Source organism: Halichoeres trimaculatus, unplaced genomic scaffold (genome assembly GCF_033239565.1).
Source record: "Halichoeres trimaculatus isolate MK-OKI-2021-1 unplaced genomic scaffold, fHalTri1.1 fHalTri1_scaffold_8, whole genome shotgun sequence".
Classification (NCBI taxonomy): Eukaryota; Metazoa; Chordata; class Actinopteri; order Labriformes; family Labridae; genus Halichoeres; species Halichoeres trimaculatus.
In genome coordinates, this window is record NW_027437186.1 from 21660917 (window position 1) to 21674589 (window position 13673).

A 13673-nucleotide genomic window follows, 5' to 3' on the forward strand; every position below is an offset into this window, starting at 1 on the left:
CCCTTCTATTTAGAGATTTGGTTAAACCAAGGCATGTACAGAAACAGTCTGGCAGGTGGCGCCATTGGGCTGGTGTCGCACCTGTTCTGCTGATTTAAAACCTACCTTACATATCCCTAAGGTCAGTACACTCAACAGCAAAATAGATTCTAGTGTTGTTGTTTTCTTTTCTTTATATCATTCCTTTCCTTTCCTTTTTTTGTTTGAGGTGGATGCTCCTGGCTGTAGAAAGCTCAGTGACTCATTAACTAGTATTTGTTATGTTTCGTCTTACATTAGGAGTCTGCATTTCTTGACTGGATTGGTAATCAATATATCTTGTTCAAAGACTGTTTTATTTGGTATTTAACTTATTTAACATTAACATAATAAAACAATATAGTTTCACAGTCTGAACCATGTTCCATCTGCTATAATGGAGAAGACTTCCCTGCCACCAGTCCTCAGAGGGTGCTCTGGAAGTTTTGGCTTTACCTGGCAGTGCTGTTCTTGTATCTATCATTTTATGCATAGTGTTCTCTCTGGTACAAAATTGTATTATTTTGAATACTTATCTTGTTTTTAAACTGTGATAGAGGAATAATGTAGTTTATGAAACACTGTTCCCAGATTCATTTAGTTCTATATTTGTTTCACAGAAAAAAACAAAACAAGCAAAGGTCAATGTTTTGGTTGAAAATGTGTGTGACCACCTTTGTTTGTGTGGTAAATTAAAAGAATAGGGATTTAATAAAAGTATTAAGCACAGTGTGGGACTCTTTCAGAAGTACTTACTGGACTACAAAAGCTATACTCACAAGAAAATGAAATACTTTTAAAAACAAAACAAAAAAAAAAAAACTTTACTTCCATAGTACCACTGAGCTAGATTATTGCACTCACTCTCTGATTGATATATTTCACAGCCATACACTTTTAATCTGACATTTTGTAGGTAAAAGTGAATGATATTAAATGATAAATGATGAGAATTTGAAAAATTTCCCCTCAGGATTTAATAAAGCACTTCTGATTCTGATTCTGACAATGGTTTACATTTCAAATTTACTTTTTGCACAATATAAATTCACAAATTGTTGATGGGACATTATACAAGAACTTCTGAACGATCACAAATAGTCTTTATTTTGCGATTAGCCTATTTTTCTATATTTACGTTTTTATTCAATGAAAAATTAAAATATGTTTTGCAGCTAGACAAAGTTACATTCATTTTTTTTAGAAAAAGGAAAAACAGTAAAACAGGTATAACATGTTATTTTCAGACCATTGTTATAAAATGTGGTAGAAAAAAAGAATCAATAAAAAACTTTTTTGAAAGAAATTTAAAAGAAAAGAAAAATAAAATAAAAATAAATAAATGAATAACAAATTTTGTATCAAAAATTAGAAAGTCAGGGGTGGTAACACAATAAGAAATTTGCATTTACATTTACATGTGTGTCTATACCCCTTCCCACACAAAATGAAAGAATGAAAGAGTGCAAACAAGTCCAAACCTAATATGTTTCTGTGTAGACAAATATCCAAGTATGTGGTTATCATCAAGTATACTGAAAACTGATGAATTAAAGTATAATTTTGGTATGGAAAAATGAATAAAAAGTAAAATAAAATAAAATAAAATAAAATAAAATAAAATAATGATATAAGTAAAACAACCACAACATAAAAAACCTCAGCTTCTTTGATCGGAAAAATTTGTATTGACAAGAATAAACAAGCGATTAGCCTATTTTTGATTTAAAAAAAAAAAAAAAATCTTTTAGCATAACGTCTTTTATTTTTCTTAAGCTAGAGTATTTTTTGCTTGTGATCCAATTTTATTCTATTTCATTTAATGAAAATAACTTTTAACTGGAATATTTAAACAGACAGTCTATATTATGATCTACTCCAGGGCAGAGAATGAGCTCAGTCACTGAAGTTTCCAAGAACTCTTAACAGCAGAGGAAGTGTTATTAGTAATGAGCTCATGATGTGATGCTGCCCTCTCCTGTACACCCACAGAGACTGTAAAAGATTCACCCATAATAAATCCTGAAACACTCAGTGATGATCCAGCAGACACAGACTGCTTTGTCACGGATTTAATTTAGGTGCAGCTCATTGGGTCCGGAGCGGCGTCGCTCCTCTCCCCAATCTGATCCCAGGTCAGGTAGAGCAGGATGGGACTGTGCTGCTAGGCGGGGCTTAAAGTTTGGGGACTTTGTTCGAAAAACTACATCCAACAGATTTGTGCCCTCTCACGGTGGAGAGAGACCCTCCACAGCGGCCTTCCCTGGACTTTGCTTTTAGGATACATTAAGGTGCATAAAAAGCGATTTGCAACCAGCAAGCAAGCGTGATGGGTCTGTTCAAGTTTCTGTGTGCGGTTATAACCAGAGGGTTATTCATCCTGGTCTCTCTGACCGGGGTCTGGAGGGTGACACGGGTGAAGGAAGACCGCAATTACTGGTTCCTCACTTTCCTCTTTTTCCCTCTTGTCGCTGAGATGATTATAACACTGAAGAGGAGAAAGGGACAGGACTACAAATGGTGAGATGATGTACATTAATGTGTGTGCTTGTAACTAAACGCTTTAGTTTGCAAATAGGTCCCTACAGTAAATCTTTCTTATTTAGTGACCCAGCTTTCTCCTCCTGCATACTTTCTCCATTGATTTGATGCTTAGAAATTATGCATGCATTTATCCCTTCCCCCATTTCTTAAAATACCCTGCATCCTGCCTGTCCCTGCTCTGCTATTGTTCAGCCGGTCCTGTGACAGTGAGGATGGGGTGGTACCCCTTGACTGTTATTCCAGGGACTCAACTGCTTCCTCCATATCTTATCCTTATCTGCAAACAGTAAACTGCTTTTCATATTCTTGACAGCTTACAGTTTTACGTTGCTGCCTTTTACGGCTACAGATACTTCAACATAACATTAAAATGACACAATACTTTCTGTCAGCCTAGTTCTGAAAAAGCATCCACCCATAAGTATCCTCCACCAAGTTTGGATGTATTTAAAACATCTGTTTGTTCTCTGTTCTCTGATCACATTTCGTTGTTAAGCCTCACAAGAAACTTTAAGCAAATCAACATTATAAACAGAAATTTTGGGCAAGATCAATCACTTTTACAGCATAAATTGATGACCTCTTTTTATTACACTCAAAACTAAACCAACTTCTCTTAATGTCAAACAAAAGCAGCTTCATTGTGCATACCAGAATATTTCAGTCATTAACTTGTGGCAGATATATTTGTCTAAAAATTGCCAGTCTAAAAATTGCATTGCAGTAATCACTGTCCCCTTTTATGCTTTTATTACTTTGTAAGAATTATAGGATAAATGTGAGCTTTTGAGATGTGTTACTATTTGGTTAAGTCTTACACAAATATTTCCCTAAGTGTCTTTTTAAAGGATTAATGAAGTGTTCTCGGTTATGTTGCAGGTTTTCGCCTCCTATCTTTCTTTTCCTTATCAGTATCATCCCCTCCATCTGGATCCTGGAGCTCCACTACCAGCAGGACAAAGCCAGTGACCCTCAGGTACTCCACGCCAAAAAGAAACACATATCTCATGCTTTCCAGACTTGTAATCTAATGACGGATGTTGGTGGGTGGAACGATTGCAAAACTGAAGTTCTTTGTACTCTGAAACACAGTTCATCATTCATTCCCAACCCACATCAGCTACTCCAGTCGTTTCAAAACTTCACACATTTAAGCTGCAATTAGAGCGAAAAACAGGTTAAGTCTGTGAAATTCAGCCTGTGAAATTATCTTTCATCTTTTTTTTTTCCAGTGCAAAAAGCTTGACTCGTGGGAGAATCTGCGCAGAGTGATCACTTTGAACGAGACCCAGGGAAACTTCACATACCAAAACTACCTGAAGGTAAAAGTGACATGCCGAAAATTCTTTTTAACTCCCCTGCATATCCTCTTTAATGAAGCGCCTACTAAAAACACTAGTGGAGATGATCATCCAGGTTTTTCCAGAGATATACAGATGTATAATCTTTGTAAAGTGGTTGCACGTCAGTAACAGACCATGGATCATATTTGGGGTAGTCGAGTAATGAAGCATCAGAAAGTTTCAGACTTCTCAAGAAACTCTCAGGAAATTCTCTCATCAGTTTCTCTGTTGCTTCATTTGCGGATGGTAATTCCCTCATACTGTAGACCTGAAGTCAGCATGCATGTGGCTGCAGGGAACCAGACTCTCAGAGGTTACTTCACTTGAACGGGAAATAGCGCAGCACACAATCTTAGCTTTAGCTTTTGCTCTCCTGTCCTATTGGTGAAGGTTTACTTCTTCCTTCTTCCAGTTTTTGCACTAACCCTAAGCTGACTGATTTCTTGCTGTTGCGTCGTATTAAAAGAAAGATCCTGCATGAGAGAAGTATTGATCTTTTCTTTTATTATATTCATCTTATCCATGACATAGCATGGAAACAGCTTTCTTTATTCCTTTGTTCAGTGTTTATGTCATATATTTTCCAGTCAGCTGATGCAAAATGATGCGCACGAAACATAATATTTAATCTGTGCAGACACTTATCTTATATTGTGATAATGAATAAAGTGGGAAACTGGGAGTGACCTGGTGGGAAGAGTCCCCGCTAGGCCAACGTCGTCTCTGAAACTAATGTTTTCAACTCTAACTGAAGATTTCTGGTAACCCCCGTTTTAGCTTCAAGTTATCAATTTTTATCTTATTTTGAAAGCTTAGACAAAAATAGAAAAATAGAAAAAGAAATCAGTGGTAAACTGATTGAATAATTCTATACAGGATGCATTTAATTCGCAATTTTCCTCAACCCTGGTAGAAAGCCAGCACTGAGGTGATGTGGAACCTCTGGTAAGAATTGGTGAATTAGGAGGTAAACTTTTGGCATGCTCAGTTTGGACAATGCAGAAGACAAAAACATTATGCTCTAACACAGGGGTGGCCAACCTGCGGCTCGCGTGCCGCATGTGGCTCTTTGCCTTTCGGTATGCGGCTCTTCAATCAATTCATAAAATATGTATGTAGATATTGTTATGAGTAATGGTGTGAGTCTAAAATATTGATATATTGATGCCAACGTTGGGATCAGTATTGATCAATACTTGAGTGATGAGATTGATACTCAAGTTTCAGTTTTTCCTCTCTACATGTGCTCCTTTCAGTTGCTCAATCGCTCATGTGCTCATAGCTATCTATCTATATAGATAGATAGATAGATAGATAGATAGATAGATAGATAGATAGATAGATAGATAGATAGATAGATAGATACAGTAAAAACAGAAATTTATCTTTGACTTGGCTCCAAATACAAATTTAAACACACCTACAAACACAATAAATCTCGCTTTGAAATTTGGAAATGGATTGATTTTCATTTTATGTCATTTCGTGCGTTTCTAAGACCACATTTGCGATGTGGCTCTTTGTAGTATCATGGTAATTTTTTTGGTTCTTAGTCTCTGACTGGTTGGCCACGCCTGCTCTAACATAACCTTAGGTCTAAATGAACCAGAAAGAACCAAGCAGAGGAAAATACAGAGGATCTCCTCATGAACTGAGGTGTTTATTGTTGGAAGTTTCTCCTTTTCTCCCCATTATCTCAGAAGAATCTCTGTGAAGGTCAGCAGGATTTGACCAGTCAGTTTATTGGCCTTGATTGATAAGAGGTCGAAGGAATGCTTTCTGCAGCCAATAAGAAAACCATATGAAATTTCATTTGTTTATCTTTGAGTCATTGTTGATGTGTGAAATGTGAATCAGAAGTCTGATCAGCAGCGCAGAAAAAAACTCATGCTCTGTTGTGTTTTTTTTTTGATGAGAATATTTATGAACATCAGAATCAGAAATACTTTATTAATCCCCGAGTGGAAATTATATTTCAGTTTCATCCCTTCCAAGGAACATGAAAAGACAGTGACATGTGGAGCACAGGAATAGGAGAACTGTGGAAGCTGCCAGCGTGCCCAGCATCCGGTTATAATAGACAGTGTCAGTGAGTTATGTAAAGACGATGAGCTGGTCTGGTGAAGTGGGTGCTCGATGTGTGAGGGTTGTGGTCATCATGCTGTCAGTTGTTAGCTTTACTCCTGGTATCTGGTGCAAAAAGTCTTGTCACATTCTGTGTTGTTCTCAGGCTGTCCTGTCAGATAAAACCAAAGATCCCCAAAATAATTAAGAAATTATAAAAAAGTTGTGTTTAGAAATCAAACTTTAGATGTTTGTGTGATTTACTGAAGCCACAGATCTCTTATGTGTGGAAGATAAATGAGGAATAATTTTCACTAAACGCCCACATCGAGGGAGAATAAAAGAGATCCTAAAATTGACCCTAGGGGGGCTCCACAGTACACACAAAGGCTAAATTAAACTATGAGTATCTCAACCAGTTTTGTACATTTAACTTTCACCCTCATCCTGCTGCAACAGGATGTCATAGGACCCGCTGTTTTTTTCTACTTTTCTACTTTGCTTCAGACGAAGAGAGAAACAGAACAGAAAATGCACTTTGCTTAAACAGCGGAAAAAGACAGTGAAATGGAAAGCTGAATTTAAACAGATACATGAGAAATTTTAACGCATGCACTGGCACTTGTGTTACAAAAAAAACATGAAGTTTTACCCCAGTAGTTAGGTCACCTGTGTACGATTAGCCTCAACTTCTCAGTTTATTAAGTTGTTTTCCTTCCATGTCTCCCTTGTTTTCCTCTGACAAGTGTTTCAGCTCCTCTCAGTCTGTTTGGACCTTTTCTCTTATTTCCTCCTGATCCTTTGTGGTGTTTGGACTTTGTAATTGAGTTTTTGGAGCAGTGCTCGAATGCTGAGGTCACAGCCTGCCTTTTGTGCTTTATCTGAGTTTTTACAGTTAAAATCTTCTACAAGAAAAATACAGTTAATTGCTACTGTCATGATAAATAAAGGAATCAAAATATCAGAGTTTTGGCCGTTGACAAAACACGAGAGTTTGAGAACCAGTTTGACCGATAACATTGAGAGCACAGAGCTCCAAGTGTTAAACAGCAAAAGTGTGACCACACCCCTTGAACACAGGGAAATCATAAAGTCAAATTTGGTGGGCAATCCTCCAAAAACAGGCTGCAGGCCTCAGCCTTTACTGTGGTTTGAGTGGGACAAACAGTGTCAAAGAACAGCTGGAGTGTAGTGATAAAACAATGGATTCACACTCTTCAAGTATCAGATTGGTCTGATAGTCTGCAGCAACAGCTCAGTTTACATGTTTTATTAACTTTTACGCAGAGGAAAATTGTTTTGGTTTATATTCAAGTGTATATTGAGATTGACTGTAGGTTTTGATGTTTTAACTGACTTCATTCTCCGTCAAATATTGCTGCTTGGGGGACTTTTCCTTTAATTGCTTCAGGACAGATTTTCTGTGAAGCAGAGATATATTGCTTCAAATATGTTGAAAAAATCCTTAAAATGAGACATCTTAAAAAAAAACTCTAAAGTAGTCAAACTTTATTCTCTTCACCTCTCCAGAACATCAACCAGGTGTTATCAGCCGTCTGTTCCAACGACTGGATCCTGGCTCTTCATCAGATCCTGCTCATCCTCCTCATTGTGGGGAAGTGGCTTCTCCCTCTGGGAGGCGGGGTCACTCGTGATGAGCTATCACAGCTTTTGCTCATTTTCGTCGGCACTGCAGCAGACATCCTGGAATTCACCAGTGAGACGCTGTCAGACGTTAAGTGGGTGTCTTATTGTCACTGCTCATTGGTCATAAATTGCTTAATCCAGTGTTTGTAACTACACTGGATCTGTTTCTTTCAAAACTTCTAAGTTGATGTTGCTCAATCTGCATCCAATATATGTGTTCCTTACATGTGTTTAATATATCAAAAGCAGCTTCACCATGACATTTTATAAACTCATGGGACTGACTCTGACTGTGCATGTCTTTCCAGAGAGAACAGCCCCCAGCTGGTCTACATCATCCTCGCTGTATGGACGTGGAGCATGCTGCAGTTCCCCCTACATCTGGCCGGTCAGTGTGTTTGTGTGCTAAATCCAAAGCTTGTGTGCTTTGAAAGCTGTTACAGCGCTGAAAGCAGCTGTTATTGTTGTGCATTACCCCCGTCCAGAGAGGAACCATCTAAACCATGTGTTTAGAAATGAGAAAAACATCAGTAAAGACATTAATGTCCAGGCCAGTGCTGTAAGTAAACAGTTTGGCTGAAGTCATTCCCTCCATTATCTCCAGCTTTGTCAAATTATTAACCCAAGAGTCTGTTTTCACTTCCCAAGCCTTGAACAAACCACAAGGGCTTTTATCAGGACCATGGGGATGTCCCTACTTTAAGATATATACTCCCAAATCAGACTTCCCAGAAAAAGAAAACAACAGGAAGAAAGCATTTGAGAAGTTTGTCTGAATGTTAACAGGCTGCAGGGGAAATCAAGTCCCACGACATGTTAATACTCTTTACTGTAAAAGTCAGACTGATAAGATGTGTCCACTATCAGGAAAAAGATCATCTGGAAAAATCTTCTACAATGAACAAAACAGAGCACTGAAAATAGTTTAAACCTTCTACCATGAAATAAATTCAATACACACTGCAACTTGGTTCCTTTAAAAATCACACAAGTCCCATTATTAATTCAATAATTTCTCTTGAATAATGAACTAATGGACGTGCCTCAGACATTGCTACTTTACTCTCATAGTGTATTTAGTGCACTTAGAGGTTGAGTGGATAGAGCTCTGTTTACAAAGGAAGTGCAGCCAGTGTGTCTGTTTGTTAGTGTAACCCTGCAGTCACCCCCAGTGTTTGAATGCAGTCTAAACACAGCAAGTGTTGACACACAGGTGCCACATGTTGACAGATCAGGGGTTTAATTTTTTTTTCAAGAAAAACAGTTATGATCTATCCAGTAGCCTTTTCTGAAGCTTTGGATAAGAATCACCATCCAGGGGTGGCAAAAGAGGGAAGGAAGGTCATGATTCGTCTCATCAGTGACAAGGCCCAAAAAAGACAGACTCAAACAAAACCAAAAAAGAGTAGTAACAACACTCAAACAGCAGAAATGAAATGATGGCACCATAGACCGTATAGGAGGTGCCTACCTCTTCGTATAAAATGTTTCAAGGGGCCTTTGCCCCCTGGTGGCACCGCTGCCAATATTCATGTTAAAAAAAAGAAAAAGAAATCATGCATGCAGAACTTTATTTTGGCAATGATAAAATTAGATTACATAGAATTTATACATGTTATCCTCAACTTGATTAAGATCTGAAAGTCTGAAAGTAGAGTGTTTTGTTGAACTCACCAAGCAGCTGGTTTTAAGAAAAATCTGGGTACTTGCTGGTGCAGGATTTGTCTAAGAGGGGGCTTTAGGGATGGGGGGGCACAGCTTTCAAAACTTGGAAGTAGTAGTAGTAGTTATTGGTTGGTACTTTTAATTATAGAAAAATACCATCCAGTCTCAGTTGACCAGGATTTTTTTTTGTAAACTCAGCTTTTGTTGTAGTTTAGACAATTAAATGATACATTTGCTGTATCTGTTGTTGAAAAAATTCACATATCAAATAATGTAGTACTAACAAAAAAAGGGAGGAAGCATACATTTAAGTAGATGATTAATTGAAAAGAAAGAGAGAACTAGGCCATTAAGAGGATATTAGATCGTGAGCTCCCCCAATAAGAGGCACAGCTGAGGGTCACGTGACAGCCAGTGCCCTAGTGGCTGTAGGCGAAGCCATTGCCACTACCAATATGGCCGCTATAGCCGATGTGCTTCATTTTCAGAAACAGACGGGTGACGTCGGCGAGACTACGTCCATGTTTTATAGTCTATGATTATAACCTAATGCAATTATTTAAGGAGACCAGCAGATTGTAACAGCCAAATGTAGAAACAAATCAAATAACTGTTTATATCTAACATCATTTTCTTTATGTTCTTAAAGTGGTGAACTCCAAACCTGATGTTGAGGATGAGCTGGGAGAGCAGAAGGTTTCCCTTCTGACCAATTACAGCACCGACATGTGGAACATCGTGGAGGCCTTGTTTATCCAAGACGGACCTTTCCTGGTGGTCAGGCTCACTGTTATGACTTACTTCGATGTCTTCCACCAGATGCTGGTTTTCTTTGCCATCAAGAATTTCCTGGTGGTCATTTTGAACTTCTACAGGTTGGCTGTAATCTGCCAGGACTTCAGGCCCTCCAACCGCGGCACCAGCAGAGGCAGCACTGTCCCTGAACTTTGATGCCAAAGGATGAGGGAGAGATATAACAGCCGTCGTTTTACAGTCATAGTGAACTGGTGTGAATAACCTTTGGGGCAAGAAAAGAGGGAAACTTGTGCCTTCTTTTTTATTTTTTACAATGCACTCATATCTGTGGAATACTTAGTTGTGAAAATGAACTCTGTTTTGAGCAGAAAAGTGTGATCAAATCAAACATTTGTTGCACTTTCAAAGCAATGGAGTCTGACTGGTTTCAGAGGTCATAATTTACTCTACTCACATGTCAGTCCACCCAGAGCTCACCTCAGTAAAAACTCCACCATTTAGTCCATATACGAATGTGATGTCTACACATGCTGGATGAAAACTGGTGATACGAAGGAAGGAAGGAAGGAAGTGGAGCAGGACAGAGGACGTTGAGGTAAAGTGGAGAGATACCCTGAAATGGTCAAACATGAACCTATGGTGCATTTTACCAAGCCTGTCTGCCGAATGAAGCAGCCTCATACACCAACATGAACTGAGGGCATGCTAATTTTTAATGTTTGGAAAAAGCAAGAATAATTTAATCTTAACTTTTGACTGTTTTCTTCTTCTGCTTTACTCCTGCATCTGAGAAAAACATTTTGCTCATTGCTCATTCTCTATCACATCATCTTAAAATCATCTTTTATTTATTTTTTTCTATCGGCCTCACTTTATTTGACCAAAGTAATCATCTCTTCTCACAGCTAAAAAAAAAAAACCCAGAAGAGACTCTGACCTCCTTTTAACTAGGTCAGTTCAACATTAGTAGTTACGATATCAAATTCAGGCCTGAACTCTGTTCATCCTGTTTGCCACCAGCGCTTCTGACTGCAATTTGTAAAGACAAAATATTGACTACAATTTCAAGACCCTTCAAATGATTTCCTATGACATTTTTCTAATAATTATCATTACTTCCTAAGCAAAGAGCTTTAATTGAAGAGCACATACCTTGCTGAACCTCTTGGGGGAGTTGTAGGGTCATTAGAGCTGTTGTGTCACACGACAAAAAAGTTGCTGCAAAATGTCACATTGATCTGACAAACTTACTGGGTTAACCACTTTGGATGTGTCTTGTTTTCATTGGATAATTTGGTACTTTAATCCCTCTTTTATTCCTAAACGGGCTCATATGAACTTCTTTTATTTCCAAACAAGACCAAGGTGAATCAAAGAAAAAATTAGCTGTAATCTGGATTATTTTCCTATGGTGGATTTCTTTCATAGTGACTCCTAGTGCCTGTGTTGGGTGAATGTGAGAACAGGGAGAAGAGGAAGAGAGGAAAACACAGATATATATCCACGGTGATACAATAGCTTTACATGTTGACGCAAGCATTTTCCCTGTCTCCATCAGGACAGGAAGTTCAAATGGGTTGTAAAACATCCTACCATGTGGCAGGAGGCAGTTGGAATAACCAATACCACTAATTCTCATCTTTATGAGATTCAATGGTAAAGAAATATGGCAGTTAAAATGAAAATCTTGATCTTTCCTATATGTTTAAGTAACTCTTGAATCATCCCCCCTTTAAAAGGGATTGATATACTATCACACAAAAAATGAAACACAAAAATATCCAATTAGCTACCACAAAGTGATAATACATTTACTAAGCTTTGAGCATAACTCTGTGACCTCACAAACATGTTTTTCTGCAAGAGAGACATGAGACATGAAAATGCACTCAGGTAAGCTACTGAGGTTGAGTATGCAACCTTTTGAAATTATTGTAATTTTTTTCAGGCCAAAGAATCAGTATTATGACTCCCTGGTTTATGTGAAGGTATAAGAAGATAATGCCATCACAAACTGAAAAGTTGATCTCATGAGAGCAAAAAAAAAAAAAGTATTATTGTTTTTGGTTTCATATTCAGCATGTCTCAGACTGATTATGCATTTTACAGAATAACTTTTATCATTTGTTTCTATGTATATGGCACAGCCAAAAAAATGTTTAATTGTTAAACTCCCTATTCATTCTTAAATTCTGACGTCTGGTCAGTTATGAAAAGCCAATCCATGCAACAATGTACTTTAACTACAACTCAAGTAAGAGGAAGGTAGCCTCATTTTTACTAGAACCTTCACGTTTCTTAACAGTAAACAGAGCTGTGTCTCTAAGGGAGAAGGATAAGTGCTTCATGAGACCATCACCTGGTATAAGGTAATTGCCATCACTGCTCTAATTCAACAGCATATTGCAGATGACCAAAACAGATTTTAATGTTTCTGTACTAGCTAATCTACCAATACGCGCAAGCTCTTTAATTGAAATTACATCTTTAAAGCTAAATTATATTGACTGTATTTATTCATAAATTTTCAAATGTTCTGCTTTACAAAAAAAAAGCATTACACTTGTTTACTTGTATTCCTGAAAAGAAAAAAAGAAACTGTTTTAGTGGTTGTACGTTATTCCTGAATATTTTGTGGCTTCTCACAGAATTCCAGTGTGCTGGCTCAAATTTGATAATAAGAAAATTAGTCTCAGACAGAAAGAGTTCAAATTAAATCGCTTCATAATGCTGGGTAGTTTTATCGTGTCTATGGCAGGTGGTCTAATACATTTGTTAACCCTTGTGCACTGCTATGGCTGAAAACAGCCACTTGGGGTAAAATTTTATCAGTTATTTGACCATAACTTTACTTGTATTACAGCAAATTGAATGAATTTTGGGCAGGAACCTTATTTTTACATGCATTTTGAAAATACGATTTAAAAAATTTTCAAAGGGTTAAAAGCCACTGTGGACAACTTTACTGTACACTCGTACTGTTAAGGCTGTTTTCAGCCACTAACTTTTGACTGCTCTAAAAACATATCAGATCAATATTTTCTTCTACTTTTTTCACACAAATCTCTTAATCCACTTCTACCCTGCTCAAAACTACCAAGCATTGAAAAATAATTTACAAATTTTAATACCTTTAGGGCAATGAAACTGATAGAAGATCACTGATTATGGGAGGGTTAAAGACAAAATGACCTATATTCTATATAAAAAGCCATCAGACACCAGAGATTTTTTACGGGGTATCATGGTCTTGGATATTTCAAAGATGAGTGACATTGTTGACTTTAATGTCTTTTTAGTTCTTGTGTAACATCAATTTTTTTTCAAAAAGTAACGCTCGTACTGTTAAGGCTGTTTTCAGCCACTAACTTTTTGACTGCTCCAAAAACCCATCCAATAAGTATTTTTTTCTACTTTTTTCACACAAATCTCTTAATCCACTTCTGCCCTGCTCAAGACTACCAAGCATTGAAAAATAATTTACAAATTTTAATACCTTAAGGGCAATGAAACTGATAGAACATCACTGATTATGGGGGGGTTAAAGACGAAATGACTTATATTCTATATAAAAAGCCATCAGACACCAGAGATTTTTTTATGTGACATCATAGTCTTAGATATGTCAAAGATTTG

The 13673-nt window shown here is 37.4% G+C and overlaps 1 protein-coding gene across 1 annotated transcript; it reads left to right on the plus strand.

Moving 5' to 3' along the window:
* The first annotated feature begins 2250 nt into the window (after positions 1-2250).
* Positions 2251-11278, plus strand: LOC141795421 (transmembrane protein 26-like). Its single transcript, XM_074676289.1, has 6 exons — positions 2251-2538; positions 3442-3538; positions 3795-3884; positions 7500-7708; positions 7925-8004; positions 9931-11278. Exons 1-6 carry the CDS (start codon positions 2348-2350, stop codon positions 10230-10232), a joined length of 969 nt encoding a protein of 322 aa, XP_074532390.1. The 5' UTR covers positions 2251-2347; the 3' UTR covers positions 10233-11278.
* Positions 11279-13673: the final 2395 nt, after the last annotated feature.